The 20,470-nt window shown below is 41.7% G+C and overlaps 1 protein-coding gene across 1 annotated transcript in view; it reads right to left on the reverse strand.

Annotated features, from left to right (window-relative positions):
* The window catches only part of COL17A1 (collagen type XVII alpha 1 chain), a 56,252-nt gene extending 41,218 nt beyond the window's left edge, over positions 1–15,034 (reverse strand). The window contains exon 1 of the mRNA XM_030487047.1: positions 14,931–15,034. Within this exon, the coding sequence (XP_030342907.1) occupies positions 14,931–14,934 (4 nt within the window). The 5' untranslated portion in view covers positions 14,935–15,034. The remainder of the gene's footprint in view (positions 1–14,930) is intronic.
* Positions 15,035–20,470: the final 5,436 nt, after the last annotated feature.

Below are 20,470 nucleotides of genomic sequence, written 5' to 3' on the forward strand. Positions count from 1 at the left end.
AGACTTCACTGAATAGGAACTGGAGCAGAAGAGCAGCCACGGTGGGTCAAAGCAAAACTTCATCTAGCTCAAAACCCCATCTTGCACCACGGCTCATTTAACAGCCCAGGGAACACTATGTGAGCAGGACAAGCACATATAGATATTTTCCTGGTGACACTGGAGACTTCCCAAGTCAGAAGCAGCAGCATTGCAACCGTTCCTTGATGGGTATTTTCCATTAATTTGTCCAATTATTTTTTGAATCTGTACAACATTTTAATACATTGTGTCCTACAGCAAAGATGTTTACAGCTTTATTATATGTTGTGTAAAGATACTTCCACCTACTGAATATGACAGTGTCATTCGGTGTCCTGTGTTTCTTTGTAATCAGAATTCACTTTGGCTCCTCTCACCCTACACAGATTCTGACAGGTTTGTACCACTGAATGGAAAAGAACTTGATGCTTCATGCCTGTTGTTGCACAGACCTTTCGAGATTGTAGCTGCATTCTGTCAAGATTGTACTCTCTTCTTTTAAGATACAAACTGGACACTTCCAAAAGTGTGTAGGGACATGGCTGCTATTCAGCACTACACTGCCACTCCAAAGGCTACACCCTGTGTTTGTTGATGGGAATCAAGACTTCTTCAGTATTCATCAATGCATCTCCTAAATCACAGAACTTGCAATTCTATTTACCTTTAGTCAGAAAAACATTTATGAAGCATAATTTCCCCCCTGCATGGAGGAAGCAGCCATGACTCTGCCCTCTGAACACTAATCAAACGACATTTTTAGTTGTCTAAACAAGTTGCATGTGGTAAGTCAGTCATTAAGAGGAGTAGAGCTCAACCAGGGGCCTGGCCAAACTGCACTTGGCTTAAGCCTTGACCAAAAGCGTAGAAGTGGTTTTAGCTTTTTGAACTTCACGCTCCTTGAACATGACACTTCACTGTCCCTCTTCCCGTCAACTGCACTTCAAACTTGCACTTTGGTCATCTCATCTTACATCTGTTTCCAGCACAATCCAGAGCTGTGTGCTTCAGACATAGCCTGGCTGCTCACAGACAGAAGCTGTTCTAGGCAAGACAGCACTGAATGCACTGGGATACTACAGCTCTGTAAGACCCACCAGTATGAGGGAGGCTCACTGGAATGACACAGAGACTTCACTGGAGCAAGAGATGGGACCTCACATTTTAATATCCCCAGGACTGGAAATTTTCTCACTCCTTGACCTCTGTTCACCAGTTTTCTTTACCTATGTATAAACAAAAGTAGCCATCCCGCTTTTGATCAAATAAGAAAATTACAGTATTATAGTCCCTGCAATGTCAACAGTGAGAAAGATACTGGGTTAATGTGTCTTGAGAACAAAGTGTTCATGGAGTGTCTCTTCATAGGTCATTTTGCCAATTTTTTACTGGAAAGAAAAATAAAGAGATGGCGGGGTGGATGTAGAGGTGCCTTAAAAGGAAACCATTGACTGAGAACAACTAACTCTGCATTTACAAGGGGAAATATAAGAGGAGGTAAAGTTGAGGGTGCTGCTTGATGAAACACACTGATTACTGCACTCAGGTTCCTAATGGGCACAATTTAGAGAGGTCCTGAGCTGCTTCGCCTTTCACTGAAGTCAGTGATTGACTCAAGTATTCTGAGGCACCGAAAGTCAGGTCTCTAGCTGGCACAGTGCAATGAACTGCAGCAGACCTAGCTTCAGGTCATCAGCGGCCACTTCTCCAGTAACAGTGGTGGTGTGTGGACTGGTGGTTAGAGCAGGGGAGGCACTTTGAGCTCCTCTTGGAGGAAACAGTCACCATCCTCCCATTCCCCCATCTGTCCTGCTCAATTTTGCTTGCAGAAGGTGAAGTCTGTAGAGACGGAGTCACATTGCTGCTGGGTGTACCTGGGAATGTTATACCAGATGCAGAGCCTGCTGCTTTCCCTGTTCCCAGCACAAGAAGAAGTTGCACAGACTCTGAACTTTCAATCGATGCCTCAGTCTGGCAGCTATAGAGATCAAATCATGGTTGAAAACGGCACCGTCTTCTCTGGTGAAGGATGCTCCAAAAGCCTGCAACAGCTGATGCTGGCACTGAAAAAGCTGATTAAGATGAGGCAGAACTCTCCACTGCACATTCACTGCACCTGGGAGGGGGCTGTGCTACAGCACATCTGAATCACTTCTCGTTCTGCAAGTGGAGCCCAGAGATAAAGAGTCTCAAAGCTGAACCAGCTGGTTTTGTCACAGCTGTCCTCTAGCAGCTGAAGGGGGGGGTCATGGTTTAGAAACAGCCAAGTGATGATAACTTGTTATCTTCAATTTCAAAGGCAGCTGTGGAGCACAGGATAAGGTGTACACAGGTCTGGTAATTCTGTCTTGACTGACACATAAATTACACAGCTAGTGAATCAGCCAAGAAGCTGATTGGAACAGTGCAGGTCCACACAAGGATGGTTCGCACAGGGAAGAAGAAACCACACCTATTTCTGTGTAGCAACTGCAGTTCTCTCTGAGCCCTGGTTTTGCACAATGGAGCTGGGCAGCTACTGAACCAACCAGAGCCTCCTGAGTCACTCCCTTGACTAAATGCCCTGAGTCCACGGTTTGCATATCACTTGAGAAACTCACCGTGAGTAACCTCAGGCATGAATAAAAGCCTTGTGGGGAACTGATAATTGCTTTTGGGGTGCTGGGAGGTGAGTAATGTCAGGATGCAAAAAGCCATTGCTAACTCAATCTCCCAGGTTCCAACAGACTTGAGTGATCAAGAGGTGTCTTGCCTGTTTGTATGCACTAATATAAAAACTCTACAGCTAAGGATTGCCTTTCCTCTCTCCTTCTGGCTTTATATAGCATTCCACACAATGGGAGGCTTGCTACAGCTTCTAAGGTTTATCACAGTGCAAATAATAAATAGTAATAATTATAATGAAGCTATATATGCATATGGAGCATTGTAAAACACTGATCCTTCACAGTGCAGAACAAACTGAATTGTATGGTCCAGAAAGGAGGGTCTGGGCTGTTCTGGTGGAGGGCAGAGACTGGCAAGAGGTGGCCAAAGACGTGGGCTTGCTGCTTTGACTATTACCATGTAGACAGGAGGAGTGGGACTCTTCAGCAGCTGCAGACAGCTCTCTAACTCTGCTAATAGACAAGCCAGTACAGACACTAGGTCCTTGATGCTGTCTTGATGCTCTGCAATAAAACTGCCTAATAGCTACTAGCAAGCAACCCAGCCCAAGGGCTGGGGATGGACATGTGCATTGTCTTGTGCGTCTGGAACTGCTCCTGATAATGTAAGCTTTGGGAACAGACAGATCCAAACAAAACACACTGGTGACCTCTTACAGTCCCTCTGTCCTCCGTGCAGCTTTTAATGCGCATTGATGCTTGGGCACATTGCACATCTTGGTACAGGTCAGGCTGTTGGCTGGCAGAGCCAGGAGTTATCACCCATGTCAGACTCACCTCTAACGGCAGCAGGGCTGGGATGTTAACAGACCTGCTGCCATCTCTTCCTCTCCCTTTCCACCCCCACCATGGCAATTCAGGAGCTACCCCAGATGTGCAGGAAGCCACAGCATCTGCCAGGGCACACAGCTGTGAAGCAGATGGCCCTGATCGGTGCTGCTCTCAGGGGTATCGCTGTGAGTTTAAACTAAATAACTTTCACCCATAAGGAGTCTCTCCTTCCCTGTGCTGGCTTTTACTTTGTCCTCTATGTAAGAGCTGCCTACAACACATGCTGCACACAGCAGCAGAGCTCAGAGCTGGACTGTCTCTCTTGTTTGAGTTACTCCAAATCAGCCCACTGCCCCATCTGCTTGGTCAAAGACAAAGGAAACCAGTCTTTGAGTGTTTTATTTGAGAGAATGCAAAATCTGATTCACAGGATCAAATAATTTCCCATCCCCTAGCTTTTAGAAAACTACTGATTGTTTGCAAGCCCACCTGTGAACCCTTAAAACAGTTTTAGTACCAGTGTCTTTCAGACAAAACATATGCACCAGAAAATGCATTATTTGCTAAGTTCACACATCAAATGTTTCAGTCAGCCAGGCAGCAAAGGGACACAACTGATGCCAGATGACCTGGCTGTGGTGCTGCCAATACAAATAATGGAGAAAAGTCAAAGCAAACTGTTTACAAAGAACTAGCAGCAAGCAAAAAAACCTCCAAAACCCAAAAACCCTTTCTGGCAGACACAAAGAAAACAAGATTTGATTTGTGAATTGCTCACCGGCCATACCCATGGTCAAAATTCCAAGCAATTAGTATTTCAAACAAACAATTCAACCTGTTCTACCTGCTGCCACTCCAAAGCCTGAAAGTTTAAGCACCATCACGAAAAGCAACACAGGGAGAATTGCAGTGCTACATGCGCATACAGGACAGGAGCTGAAGACAACTCTTATCTTGGAGATCTGCCTCAGAAGACGATGAGTGTTGGCAAATAAGCCTGATTTCTGAGTGCCATCCTGACAGAGAATTCAAACCATACATTGTCAAAAAAATCCTGATGGAAAATCTCTGCTGGGCTCAGCTACAGCTTGCAGCAACTCACCACCTATACAGACAGGGGTTCTCATTAGCAGGCTGGGAAATGAATGGGAGGGTGCCTAAAAGGTCTCTGAGAGCAGTTTTCTTTTGCTCTCCTCTTCTCCAGCTCTATACATCCCTGCCCTGCAAGTCCTTTTCCCTGCTAAGTTTCAGAGGGTTATTTTTGGATCAAGGATTATTTCAACAGCCCAGAAAGGATTTTCAAGAGACTTTAGGAAGAGAAGTGCCACTGATGCTTGGTCACTCAGGTGAGTTTGTACATCGTGCAAAAACATCTCCTGAAAGTACCTGGGCACAGGGAATGAAATGAAACACAAGAATCTGCATAAAGCCCATAGTTCACACCTAGACCAAGGAATTTGGCAAAGCACTGAGGATTACTGCAGGGGTACCAGAACTGTTGCTGCAGGGACAGCTGAACTGCAAGTGAGTCTATACCGTTTGTGGTACACCTTCTATATCCCATCCCCACGCTCTCCAGCCATATCTATACTGTCAAGATCTAACAGATAACATAACAGATTTCCTTATTATCCACATTGCTTACACAATACTAAGAGAGAGCATTAGCCTGAGCTCCAGAGCAGCCTGGGGGCAGGTCCACAGCATAAGCAGTCTCCAACACTCCTTTTCTCTGTCCAGATTGATCTATCATGCACAGTTAAACATAAGGTGTCACTCGTTTTCACATATCCCAAAAGGCCTTGTAGCCATCCCTAGGTGGTTTTCTAACCAATACACAAAGGATTTTGCAGTGTGTCTTCTCCAGAATTTGGCTTGTCCTAAAAGCTGTATTGACACAATGAACTCAAACTACCAGTTTCCTAGACCAAGACAAAATGAGGTACGTGGAGCAAAAGTCAATGACTTGATATCCGATGTGGCAGGTTTATACTCACTCTTGAGGTGTGCTTGCAGTGTACGTAGCCCTTCTATGGTTCTGCCATGTACAGGAGTAAAAGGGAGCTTCCTGAGAGACTCCTGTCTATAAAGCATAGAATGCCATGAGCAGCTCCTCAGACAGCAGGGCTCCTGATCCAGCAGGGATAGGGATCCCCAGCAGCAGAAGCAAGCACAATGAGCACATCTTCTGACAAATTTATCAATGATATAGTACTGCAGGTCACCAAGAGAATGGGCTTCAATTATCGGGGGTTCTGATTTAGCCTGGAAGCAAATGATCACCCAGGGAAAGAAAGAATTGAGGTACAAGGAGATTTTAAATGTGTTTTAATATGTTGATTTTTCTGTTTTGTGAGCTGACAAATGGAACCCATTGTGGATAAAATACATTTCACTCACCATTTTCAACCATGCACTTTATGAGGAATCTGTGGTAAGTAAAAGAAGCACATGGCTGAATGATTTTAGCCTACAACAGAGGGATTATCCCCTCCTTTAAAAATCTTTACAAGTCTGCAAGTTAAAGAAGGCTGGAAACTATTGTATCAGATCATGTTAAAATATGTCAAAAGCACAGAACATGCAGCACAACAAATATACCATGTATGGTTTAATCCCGTCTGCGGGGATCTTTCCTAGCACATGGAAAGTATGTAGTGATTTTGGATTCAGGGTAGAAAGGAAATGATGATTCAAACTCAGTCTATTTTAGTAACAGAGATCTTTACCGTGCCCCATCTATATGACTTCAGGAAACAGAACAGCATTAAAAAAACCTCCAGCCAAATCAAGTTTTTGAGTTTTTTTGGTTTGATATTTGCACAAAATGGGCTTTTTGGAGTCCGTGGATGGTGCACCTGGTTTGTTGGCATGTCTGTGCACATGTTTATGTTGATCATGAAGCTGCCTTTGTTATAAGTTTCAATTAGAAAGCAAGAGGACATTGAATACAGTGACACTGATTGCCAAACCTGGTTCTGTGCTCCAGCAACGCTACTGAAGAGTTTGTGTGGCTTAAAGAGGGACAGGTTTTTCCTTGAGAGTGCACAGGGCAGTTAGAAGGGGAAAAGACAGACCCAGAACCAGGATAATCTCTTCATTGCTTACAATAGAGGAAATAAATGATGGAGCAAAATCATTAGTTGAGTGAAAACTCTCCATCAATTGTGTTTTTCACATCACTTTTATAGAGGCGTTTACCAGAAAAAATATTTTTATTTCCAACAGATTTTGAAAATTACAAAAAATTGAAAATTTCTCTTTGTTCCTTTCTTCCCTTTTTTTTCTTTTTTCCCCAGTGAACTAAGAGCAATCATTGGGAATACAGCTTTTCCCAAAATAAAAGTTAAAAAAATAAAAAACCCAGAAGTTTTTTAGAACATTTTTCAACATTTCTTTTTTATGTTTATCATTTAAAATGTAAATCCCTCCCACTAAGAATTAAACACAGAAAACTCTGCGTTTCTTCCAAAAATGTTTGCCTAAATAGATTCCATTTGAGAACCCTCTTTGCTAACTTTGTTAAGCTGTAGTCTGGTGCTAGGCACAACCTGGAAGAAAGCCACTGCTAAATGAGGCTGGTACAATCTAACCCTAGGAATGATAAGGTAAGCACAAGACAGGTGATTTTCCAGATCTCAACTTGGACACTTTTCCCACATAACATTTTCTAAGATCACTCTTCATAGTAAAGAGGGCTTGAAAGCACAAAACTGCATTTCTACTCCTTTAACAAGCAAATAAAAACGTTTTAAAAACACTCATTTCATGTACAATCATGAGGCTTGATCTTTCCCTCGGTTCTGCCAGGTTTACCTGGCTACGATTCAAGAGCAGTAACTCATCTCTCTGAGTTTTTATCTTCATATTTGAACTCTCCTGTAGACCGAATGATGTAGCAGATATTCTGTCTGGCACTACAGTAATACTGATGAAGTAAGAGCCTCCCCTTAGTTTGAAATCCATGTCAAACTGAAATCAAGGCATTCCTTTTTTTTTTTGTGGAGAAGCAAGAGAAGGTCAACCCAGTGGTGAATATATTCACTTGGAATATGCAAACACCTGTATACGGATTTAAACCTGTAATTTTCACATTGTTCTCTCCAACCCTGTGATCAGACAGTCTGTCCTGGGACAAAGGAGCCTTGGGAAAATGTTTCCTTTAAAATAATAAGATTTCTGGGGGAACTGTCAAGCTTAGGTAGCAATGGTTCTGAGGGGAACAAAAGAGTGGGTTTGTACAAACATGTTAGAACAGCTGTGCCCTGTATATCCTGGGAAGTTCTGACTATGGGCCCATGCATGATGAAGACTGAGGCCATTCCGGAAACTTCCTGAGTCAGACTTGGAATTGAAGACTACAGAGTTCTACAAGATTTCTGTTCCAAGATGGTCCCTGTCAATGTGATCCTTCTCCCTCCTCAGTAGGAACCTCCTCCCTATGATTAGGATCTCAAGCATTTCAGGGTGGTGCTCACTTTTCACTGCCAAAGTAAACAACACAATGAAAAGGCTCTGCTGGGCTAGTAAGGCGTTCCCTCTAAGGCAACATGCTCTGTTGTGAGCCCTGTTTATTGCCGCTGATCATCAGGTATTTATCATGGACTGGTACTTACCACAGTAAAGATCGGTGTTATTACCAGGGATAGGCATTTCAGCTTACATCAGCTTTTTGTTTCCATGGGTGCTTCAGAGCCATAAATCAACTTCCAAACATATGTTTATCTGAGTATCGCAAAACAGTTTTAAACCAAGAGACTGGCTTCCATTAGTGTAAAGCTGGATTGTGCTTGTTTCTGTTGCATTTGTTTGGATATGGAGTAACATCTTGAACTATAAAGGAGCAATCTGGATCTTATTTTGGTTCTGAAGGCGACATCATGCCACTTGCTCTAACTGCTTATGGCAAGAATGTGTGTGAAACTGGTTTTGTTCCCATTTCTACTGCTATTTATTTGCCAAACTGGTCCTTGGAAAGGTTTAAATCCCTCTTCCTGGCTGTTGTCATGCTGCACCTGCTTTTCCTGGGGCACACAGCCTCACCTGCCATGTGCAGGCTTGCAAAGCCCCAATTTAAATGGCACTCCTTTATTAGAAGATACATTCCAGAAGCATAAAATATTATTATCCGATATACATGGCTAGAAGACTGATGATCTCCTGCAAGCACAAGATGGGACATGAGACTTTTGCACCTCACGTGGCAGCTGGAAGCCTTGGGCATGTTCTTGGTACTGAGGTTGAAGACTACCTTGGAGACCCTTCTCTCTCATACTGTAAGAATTACTGAAGTAAAGAATGAGTAAATCTCATTGAGAGCTAATAACACGTCTTCAGAGTTGTCTCTTCTTTGGAAACATTTTCCTACATTACCAAAATTATGGCTCCATCACTTTTTTCTCTCTTCCGTTCTTCAAGAACTGTAAAGTATCTCTTCGAAACAGAGATACCAACTGTGCTCTTTCTCCTCCTTTCACAAATTTTCCTCGTCTTCTCTTTCCAGCAAGGAGCTATGGAAATTTATTGATTCCTAAGTTTTGTGGTCATAGGAGGGAAGGTGTAATTCCAGTTCACATGACTTGCAGCAGAGTTGTGTGAGCTGCTGTATTGAAGTTGTTCAGATTTAGTACCTTTCCCTGCTCTATTCACTCAACCGTGCCTTGAGTTATGCTTTATTTACAAAATGCAACTGCTCATTCAACTTCCAGTACATTGTTTCTACTCCTTGATTTACCACCTGAAGCTTTAATTTACAAGTGCTAAGATTTTTAGCTTCCCTGACTATTTAAAGAAAAACCAACTTATTGAGTTCTGGGGGAAGGACATTCAGCCCCTTGAGGCGAGCAAATGCACTATCAGATCTATACTGAGGGAGTCAGTTGTGCATAATACCTGTTTTGATAAACATTTATTCATGATAGAATAATATTCATTTATCCTGAACTGTCAGCTGGTTACAGGATCAATGCAAAAGTGCATTTTGTAGGCTAGTATGTAAACATTTTCTAACACCCCCCCCCCAGCTCCCGAAATCTCTTCAGCTCAATAAATACTGATGAAATGAAGAATTGGAGTCTTACAAATAAGAAGTATGTAGTTTATAGCACCAATAAAATAGAGAGTCCAGAATAAAACACTGATACAACAGTTCTAAAGTTGCGGGGTTTTTTTAAATGCTGGTTTTGGTAAGCAAAGAGGCTGTGAAGTCCAAAGCTGCTAAATTCTATACTTCACACAGGCCCTATAGCAAGGATGCAGGGAGAATATGGAGAGGGTAAGAAAAATACTTCCTTTTTATTGCATCTTGAATAAAAAGAGAACTCTGAACAAAGTTCTCTTTTAAAGCCATACAAACCAGAAGCTCAGATCCCAATTTCAATATTGCATCCACAGAAGCTTTGATCTACACTTCTGAAAGCAGGGAAAATGCTTTTGTCCTCAGCAGAGGGATGGGACGCTAACAGTGGAAGACATCAAATTAGGCTGGGATGGATTTGGTCACAGGTTGTAAATCACTTGCACACCAGTACAGTATCTTTCTCTTCCTAATTATGTGCCTTCAATCCACATGATGAAAATCTTCAGCCATTTCAAATTCATCAACCAATTTCATAGGAAATGGAATAAGGTGGATGGATTGAATGATTATGTGTCAGACTTTCAATCCTTCAACAAATAATGATAGATGCACTGTACAGAACAACCGAAGTCAACAAGTTTTAAGTATGTTGTGAGTAATAAGAGCTGCAAATGCCATAGCAGGGCCTGATAAGCAACCCTTAACTACACAAGAATGCATCAAACGCAGGCACCGAAGGAGTCATACTGTTCGGCAGATCTGAAGCAGAGTCAGAGCCTGCTAAGATCTCTTTCAATAGGGAAGTTATAGGTGTCTTTATCTAGAACACACTTTTACCTTGACTGTCAAGTGAACTGGTCATTTACAAAAAGACACCTTTATACCAGGTTTGCCAAAAGCATAGTGGTCTGTCCTTGTTCAACCTGTCACTGAAAGGTTTGGAATGAGTAATGTGTCTACAGTGTGCTGCTCACTCCACAGTGGTTATCCTGGAGGCAATACAGATCCTCGCTCTGTAATGAGGAAGCTGGCACAGACTGAAACTGGGATCCAACTTTGTTCCACACTGGGATTTAAGACCTTGGACAAAAGGTACAAGGTCTATCTTTCTCAAATTCTGTTATGTTTGGATTTTTATAAATACTCATTATTTATGAGTCTTTTACTGTGCCTTTCATGCGTACCATGTGTTGAAATTAATTATAGCATTTGGGGACTTCTTTCTATTTTGATATGCCAGCATGCTCTTCAGTAATCTTGATTAAGTTCCATATATACATCTCACACCCTGACCATACAAACGTTCCCACAGAGACAGAACAACAGACCAGATCCACAGGGAACACTCACAACGCAGAATCAACACTTCTGTTCAGGAACCATTCACAAGGAACAGATACAAGGGTTAAACAAGCCAGTCTCCACACATTCTTTTTGCCTTGACTCTGAACTGATTATGAACAGACATATGTAAAAGCTGACAACTCTCTGGAGTTACGTAGTAGTTCAAAACACATCATTTATCAATAATTAGAAAAGGAGTAAATATTTGAGCAATATTATAGAAGTCAAAGGTCATAGCTGGCAGCTCATTAACAAGGGTTTTTCAATCTGTTTTATGATCCCTCAGTCTTCTTTAATCTAGAATGCCTTTTAGTTTGCAGCTTGCTTCTTATGTGGGTTAAAAGCAGTATTCAGCACCATTCGTGGTTACTTTCTCTATCCTCTCAGTGCCTCACACGTCTCCAAGTTTCTTGCTTTTCATTAGAGATTATGCTTCTGCAAGCAAATCTCTAGCCAGACACACCTTTGCCATACAAAACCACAAGTGATATGCTAATTCCAACCAAAAATGTTTGTTGAAGGATAAACAAAGAGAAGATTTGTGACCCAGAAGAGAGCAGAAAAGATCAGCGCAGGTCTGTGGCTCTTTGATATTTATGCCTGCTTCAAAAGAATGCATAAGTATAATGCAGTCTGTGGAATATCCACCCATGTTCATTGGTGTAGTAGTAGTAGAAAGAGTCATAATAACAATAACTTCTACAGAAATCATGCAGCTCTTTCATGCATGATGGTCTTATGTTTGGTTCGTACACAGGTAAACCTCTATGTCCCAAGTTGCTGGATCTATCACAATACATCTAAGTGATCTGTAACTCACTGCTACAACCAAAATGACAATGTTAAGGTGGCAGCTGTAGAGGCAGCTCTCCAATATGCCAGAGCTGACTGGGCAGGTTTTATTTTCAGCAGGACTCATATTTCTATGGAGCTAGGCAGGAAGGAGTCTCCATTTTAATGCAGACTTCTTGCACACATTTCTCCTGATGGTTATATGGAAAAGATGATCCTTAGCTGGCTGGGGTCACACTGCCTTGTACAATGATGTTTCTCCTGGAATAGCTCACCATTTTTGCAGAAGATGAGTATGACAATTTCAGCTGCAATGAGTAAAGCAACAAAGACATAAACAAGGAAGATTCAGAGGAAGAGGATGAGCAGTAGCTGGCTTTACTGGCTTAGAGTTACTCCTTTACTCCATGCTCTCCCCAGTAATGGCCATGAGTGATTCTATCATTCCTTCACATAAAGTTGCCTGCAAGAGGATCTCATTTTACAAACCAGCTTTTCTCCAGTGCCAAGAAGGTATTTCAAATCAAAAGTAAAAGGAAAAATGGTGGCATAATGGCAAGTACACTGTGCTTCAGCTGCTTAGCTGGTAGAGCAGAACCCTGGGAAAAAAGCAGCTTTTCTTTTCAGGGCTTGAACACTGATTTCAGCCTGGCAGGTTATTCTACTATTTAGAACTATTTAAATAGTTCTAAGTAAGACATTTGCAAGTGAACACTCAAAACGTGGATCCAAGCTATTTAAGTTGCCTCTGCTTCCAGTTTCTGGCAGTTTTTCTGGCTTGGCTCTGAACCTTCTGCCTGTGCCCATCTCTATTTTCATGTCTCTGCTTGAAAAATCCTGTTTCTTATCCAAAGCACAAAAGTATTGCCTCTCCCAAAAGCCAGGTCTGTTGTGTGTCACTTCTTCTCAGCAAGATGACTGGCTGGAAACTTAGTTGTTAGGCAAACTTCACATTTCACAGCGACTCAGATTCTCATTAATTTACTTCCATCAGAAGTTCAGTTTGTGAAACCTATGATAACACAGCCTTCTTTTATTAAAATCAAGGCACCCTGGGCTCATCCTCACTCCATATGTTATGATTGCAGATGTTCCTGCTGGCATGGAATATATCTGGGTATATTTATTGTTATCACAAGGTTGCCAGATGCGTGTTACGATGGCTGCCTTCCTTACCCAGTGCCTGCAAAGGAACTGCTCTTTGGATTCTGCTTTAGTAACACCCATGATTAAAGCTGTCAACTGCAGGCTTTCTAACCACAACACCTAAAGATGGTTTTAGTTTCCAGCATAAATTAAAGATTTCAGAATAAAATATTTAACACACATGCCCCCAAGTATTAAAATCTGTACTAAGAGAAACATTCTGTCAGGTGTAATGGCAAGATAAAAATAATGGCTAAAACCCAGTATGGGCAGTGATCTGAAGTGAAGAACCCTCCCTAACAAGTGTGTGTATTTGCCCGAGTTCAGAACATTTTGTTCACTGAATCCAGTGTTTTGGAAAGGTGAGTTGCCAACAGGGAGCCCAGTAAGAACACCAATCCACTGCTCCACCTTCTGACAGAACAGCATTTGCTTAAGCTTATAAAGAACAACTCTGGGGGAGTCTTTACACATTTATTTTGATATACAACTGTAGAAAATAAGGCTGAAAAGGCCTTCAGTTAGGTATCTTGTCCCTCTCTCCATTCCAAGACCAAGCTCCACCTTAACTATTCTTCATAGATTTTTCTTTAGGAGACTTTTAAAAATTTCCAAGAGGTTTCAGAGCCTCCCAAGGTGATCTGGTTCATATGTCACCATACTTGCTGTTAGAAAATGGCTTGAAGTTCCAAACCAAGCATCTCCTGCTTCAGCTGAGGATCATTTCCTCTCTTCCATTCTCAATGGAAGATATCTCCTTTCTTGCCACTCCCTTTTATGTATTTGAATGCTGTTACATATGCCATTAGGGTTTTCAATAGCAGACTAAGCTTTTCCTGTTCCTGCAGCTTTCCTCAGACACTGAGTTTCCTAGATCTCTGATGACTGAGAACTCGTGCTAGCCTTCACGGGAACTACCCACATGCTTAAAGCTACAGGCATATTTAAGTACTGTGCTGACCTGGGGACTTCATTTGTAGTGCTGCCCAAGGCTGTCAAACACATGCTGGTATAGTTTAATTGCATGACACTTCAGTTAATTACTGTTTTGGTAATTGCCATCTGGAAGTTTTGCAAATGTCTTTAACTTGTAACTGCAGGTAAGAACCTCCAGATTTTGCTGGTGAAGGACAACCAGTGGCAAACTGTTGTGAACCTCATCTACGTGACCCGCAGGCAGTGTTTAACTTACAGCTTCATAAGGTATTTCCTTAACAATACAGCCGTGAACAGTATTGGAAACTGGTGTTCTTAATATGCATAGAAGCAAATTCTTTTGCCAATAAACAGCCATGTCCAACACTTAATGCTTGCCGAGGCCTTGATAAGCACATACATCCCCATCCTTGTCAATAAAGAGGTTCAATCCCCTCCATTTGAGGACACAAAATGCAGCAGACAGAACAGCATCTGTGGTAGCTAATGCACACTAAGCAGATGCAATCAAGCAAAACATAAAGAAATCAACAAGCCAATACATGCACATAAAATATTAGAATGAAAACTCAGGCAGACAGAGCTCAAGTGGGAAGAAGATGGAATGGAAACAGAGACTAAGTAATTGCCAGTCAGGAGCGACCAGCTCACAGGAGGGAGGGCAGTGAACTGGGGCTGGGTTGGTGTTAAAGAGGCTATTAGAATTACATGTTCCTACTTCTCTTTACTGTAGCTATTTGCAGTGGCAGTGGAATCCTTCAGCTTTTCCTAAAACAAACACACAGTGTCTGCACAACTAAACAATAGAGAAAAAAGACCAGCATCTAAAAGCAATACAGATAAGCGCACCATAGAACATCAGGATGTACAGCTCCCAACATATAACTAACTTAGCAATAAACAAGCAGATGATCAAATACCAGAGAATTGTTGTTACATACTTGTGTGCATGTGAAATATTTACAGAGTGTTTCTGTGTCAAGAATTCAGGAGCTGTTAGGGACAACTGTGAACAATATTTTAAAGAATTAGAATATGCTAAGAGTGTCCCTTCAACGCATTTTTTAACACTTTACCTAGTGTTAAAAAATAGCATCTGCATTTTTAAAACATCAGTGGGAAAACAGTCAACATTCATTTGTGGAATATATTCTAAAGATGCTCTGAACACATACCCATATCTTGATGGAAAAGATCCTGATTTGGTGACCACCTCTTATGAGTCCTCCGCCTGAGATGATGAACATTAAGTCACAGCTGAATCACTTGCAGCATCAGTTCGAACACGGCTGCACCTGTGGGGCATAAATGTAAAGGAAATCTTAGACTGCAGTTGCATTCATGCTAGTAATGGCTTTAATAGGCCAAAACACTGAAGAAGGGTGCATCTCACTTAGCTGCTTGCCACAAAGAAAGCACCTGAGGAGCATTTAATCTTATCCCACTTTTCCTACCTTTCTTCTACCCAAATTATGCAGATGAAAAAAATTCTTACAAATTAACTAAATAAAATTAGTTGCAGATATAAAATCATCAATTCCCATGAAATTTCCTAACCTAAGATGAAATTGGCCCGTGTGTTTTGCCCATTTCAAAAATAAATGCAGCAATAATTAATAGCAGCAATAGAGTTTATCATGGTGACTTCAGAGTGTATGGGTTGCTCCTCCACGTTTTGCACTGTAAATCATTGCAACTCCTCCATCATATCTGTGAGGATGGCTGCACATGGGTTTGCTTGGAAAAGTAAATATTTCTGTGTAAGGTACATACATGAGCCACATCCTGTTTTCTTTCTCAGCAGTATTATTCCTATGCTTCTGGTGACACACCCAAGCCATAAGAGTACATCACAGATGACGTCACCACTCTGGCCTGCTTCTGAGATGCATTCTGATGGCAATGTATCTTTGGTGAACTCAGGTTCATGATAAAAGGAAAATATACGAAGTCTTTAGCTTCTTGAGGTCCCCTCAACTTCCCCACTGCCTAGTGGTCTCTCCAGAGAGCTGTAATTCCGGTTGGTTGTCTAGTGTCAAAATTAGACTGCAGGCTTGATCATTAAAAACCCATACTACGTCTGACTTGGAGAACTGAGGGACACTGCCTGCAGCACTGAGCAGAAAGGGCAGCATCTACATTTGCAGTTTTCCCAGCAATGCTATGCAGTGACTCTGATGTTGCTGGCCAGCATCTCACCAGTGTTGGCTTGAGACATATTTGTACTTCTTACCTGCAAGATGTACCCATGGTGTACCTGAGAAGCTGGAGACTGGTGGAGAGAGCTATTTATTTGTTCTAAATGGAACCTGAAACTCCTTGAGAAGGCAAGAGCAAAACAGCAAGACTTTCCAGTCACAGGTATGGCACAAACATTCTGTCTGGAGAAGGGATCCTCCTCTTTGCCATTTCCAACCTCTGCCTATTGTCTTTGTGTGTGTGTTAAACACATCTTTAGAAAATCAGCAGTTACCGCTAGGCACAGGTACTGGGAATGCAAAGTAGCAGTAGCTCCTGCATGATAGCAGTATTTGTGAGAAAGCATCTCACTTTAGGTTTGAGAGAAAGCTAGGAGAAGGAAGTGTTAGACCAGAGGTAGTTTAACAGCTTCGACGCTTGATTTTAAAAACAGAGAATCCTGCTTTAAGGAAAAAAAAAACATTCTGACCCAGAACTCCTCACTGAAATGGAAAAGAAAGATGTCACCAAACAAAATAAACTCCAGTAAGTAGATGATAATATTCTTGATTACTCTTTGTATCCACGTATCACAGATGATTAAGGAGGGTGCACCCATATGTGCATTGTTGATCCTAGAAAATTTAATCCAACAGAAGAGTTCCTATCCAGACATGGATGTGCAGTTTTCAGGTTAGTCATACCCGGATTCACAGACTCAAGAAGAGACAGGGTATATTCTAGCTAAAGTTCCAGGGAGATCTATCTACTGATCTAACTCCTGTGGAGTCTTTCAAGAGAAAACTTGTCAATGCATACCCATGTGTTGAGTTACCACCAAGCATTTAACCATGATGAAATAGCTTATTCTGGCATATGCTACCCATAAAATGCTTGTAATTAACTCAAGGAAAAAATGCACTAAACTGTAAAACATCAAAACCAGAACAGCTCTTTCAGCTGTGTATGGGATGTACTGGGACAATTCCAGTACTGGGAGATTTCCAGTTACAAGAGTGCTACTTGAAATGGTAGTCATCAAAGGCATGGCTGTCATCAAAGAGGTTGGTGACAAAGCTTGTTCAGTGACTACTGATATGTGTGATGGAGGTCACTGGTGCCATGACACAACCTCAAAGCTACATGGGCTACTGATGGGAAACGTCCCCAGTTAAGGCGGGTAGCATTTGCTCACCTGTGTCACCAAAGAATTTTCTTCTTTCATTTAGTATCAGTTCAGCATTCCTGAACTCCATTTAAGGCAAATGTTCTTCACTCAAAATACAGTTTCCTTAATGTGTTGAGAGGGAGACTGCTTGCTTCACACACACATTAAACACAGTGTGAAACACTTCTGCTAATGCAGTCAGCTGCAATTCCAGTATCTCAGCACCACATGAAATCCTGCCATTAGCTCACTCCATATGCCACAGTTCTACTAACTTCCATCAGGGTAGCGTAGTTCTGCTTCCCTTCAGTTCAGCAGGAACTTTCTCAATGACTTCAAATGTCACAAGGACTAAGCTGCAGTAAGTCAACACAACGATGGTAAAAATCATGCAAGAGTAATCACTTTAACCCATTGAGGCTGTAAGAAAACACTACACACATCAGTAAAGCTCTTTCTGTATGCCTATGTAGAGAAAGGGACTCAAGCTAGTCTTCAGATATGAACATGAATAGAAGATTTGCACTGAACCAATACAGTTCACAAACCCTGAAATAACCATTTAGAAACGAGCCACAACTGGCATAAACAGTGTATTTTACTCAAGAAACGAGAAGTCAAAAAGCTTCACTGGACATTTTACTTGCTAAAGGAAATGGCACAGAAGACATTCTTGGTTTCTTCCCTATAGCTGAGTATATTGAGAGAAGGGTGGATGAACAAGTATTTACTGAGTTCCCATTGCCTGTGAGTACCTTAAGTCTTGACTTTTAAAGAATTTGCTTCAACCTTTCTATTAAAATGTGAGTTTCACATCTGTTCACAATCCTGTGGCAGCTGTCCTTAGACATGTGATTTTGTTTGCATAAGCAATACAGACATATCCCCCAGATCACAACAATTATGCACACTTAAAATATTATGTAAGTTACTAACTGTATGACCAGGAAAACAGGAGAGAGCTTTCAGCCCCCTCTCACATGAGTGAGAGCCTGTGAGCCTGGTTTGCAACGTAAGCGTGGTCAGTGCTGACAGCGTTGCCACACTCGCATCTCAGCCCTCAAGAAGTGACTTTATTGCCAGCAGTACCAGAGATGGAAAACTCCCATGAACACCACATTTGTATTTCATCCTTATGAAATTTTTGCTTTATAAGGCTTTCTCTAGCCTTAGGTAAATGACCTAATTTCTTTCTTAATGACAGGAAGTGTATTTTCGAATCCTGCCTCCTGATGCTGCAGCTTGGTAGGGAAGGAGGTGTGCTGGGTAGAATGGCTGTTCTACCATCTAACCACTGATGCTGTTGAAGGGCTGATGGACCCTACTCACTCATGGCAACAGTGAAACCTCCAGAGTCCAGGAAGAAGTTACGGTGGGCATCTCCATCTGTGCTTACCTGGTTAACTTGTTTGGTACCCCAGCTTAATCTAATGAGTCCCCCCAAGGCCTCCAGACTATGGGTAACTGTCCTCAAAGCAGCTCATCTGTGCTTGCAAATAAACCACATCCACTTCTTGAGCTTCACCAATTCCAGCAGCACGGGTAAATGCCAGCAACCTAAGAGGTACAGCACAGCATGATAACTTCTGTATTAAGTATGTGAGAAAACACAATGACTCCAAGCTCCACTACAGTCCAAATACCTTTAACACAAAAATATGCTCAGACCATCACAGATGACAAAAGCCATAACAGGGACTAGTTTGGGTGAGGGAATAGATTTAAAAGGCTTGAATTTTCTTAAATGATCACTCAGTTCTCCAGCAAAGACAAGAACACTGAAGGTCTGTTTATTGTTTCCTTTGTCTGCTACAGCCTCATAAAGACTTCAACCTGTAATTTTTGGCATGACTGTGTCAAAGAAAATCCCAAAAGCAGACACAAAAGTAAGAGACAGTCCTTGTGCCCTTCCCTTTTATTAGCACTGTGCCTCATCCACTTGGCTATTCACACATGCAGCAGCGAGGAAGCCCATTTCAGCTGCCTCTTACATTCTCTCTTGTAATTGCAAATTGCAGTGCCTCTCAGCTACAATAAATCATGTCAGTTTTTCTTTTCAAGACAGGTACCTTGAAAATTGAAGTAAAAAATAAGGGGTAGTCTAAGCCAGGCCTAGATGTAAAGTAGCAAAAGCAACAAAACTTTACTTTTGCTTTAGCTTCATGGTGATGTCCTTCTAGTGACTTCACTGTAATTACTGGACATCTGCACCTTTACGAGAGCAGAATCTATCTCCCAAGGACAGGTTTTGTTGTAGTAAACTGATTTTGCTCCTGGAATCTGGTCTATAAAGCCCTTCCCTTGATATATTTACGTGGCTATAGGCAAGTCAGAACAGTTTTCTGAGGAGTGAATTACAGCCAGCAAAAACACAGCCCCAGGCCCAGGCTGAAGTGGGTAGGATTTGAAAATTTCTGCAGCAGTTAGTGGTTAGGCACATAAAAACACCCCACCCTGCTGCCTCAGGCGAGAGAGAATATGCAGACAGTGCAGAGTGTACTTCATGCGTCAGGATACATCATTTGCCTTTCAACAAGATCAACAGATTTCGGAGAAACCAGAGAAGGTAACAACGCGCATGTGCCTTAAGACTTAGTATGTTGACTAACATCTCAGTTACTCATAGGCAATGTAGAGAGAGAAAAGTCCTGGCTGTGGTGCCCAGCAAGCTGTTAAATGGAAGTTCTCTGATGCTCCTGGCACTCTGGAAGAACTTAGAAAGGTCAGACTGGAGTCTCTAAACACAAAGCCAGTATCCTTTACTATTACTCTCCATTTTGGCTTTGTTTCTACAGATGGTGCCTATAGGGGAATACAACATGTTCTTGTCCTGTCAGTGCTGATGTGTGAGTCTCAGTGCTTGTCTGGTGATATAAAATTAATGATCAGATAATACATACAGAATGTCTTTCAAGTGTGCAGACAAACCTGTGTCAACTGAAAAAAAAATATCCAATCGCTACAATGTCATCACAGAAACACCAAAGAACATAAAACAAGAGAGCACATTTTCCTTCTAGTTCCTTGAAGAAACAAGTTTCTCTGAAGGGCAGCAATATGTTCAGCAGATAGAGCTCAGTAATTTTATTACCCAATGCACAATTTCCTATGTATTTTTTCTTATATTTTGCTTATCCCAAACTATTCTGATCACAAAAGAATTTAAAAAATAAATAAATCAAACAATAGCATTATAGTGATTAATAAAGACTGTTTTTCAGTGGACCTTCTACCTGCCTGTACGTACTGGTGAGCTTAACAGTATGAGTGAACAGTATGAGAAACGCTACCATGTGCCATAAACATGCCAGGATCAATAACACACAGATAAGCTCTTTTCCTCAAGGGAAACAGATGTGCACTTTTTGA

The sequence above is a fragment of the Strigops habroptila genome, chromosome 5 (assembly GCF_004027225.2).
Source record: "Strigops habroptila isolate Jane chromosome 5, bStrHab1.2.pri, whole genome shotgun sequence".
Taxonomy (NCBI): domain Eukaryota; kingdom Metazoa; phylum Chordata; class Aves; order Psittaciformes; family Psittacidae; genus Strigops; species Strigops habroptila.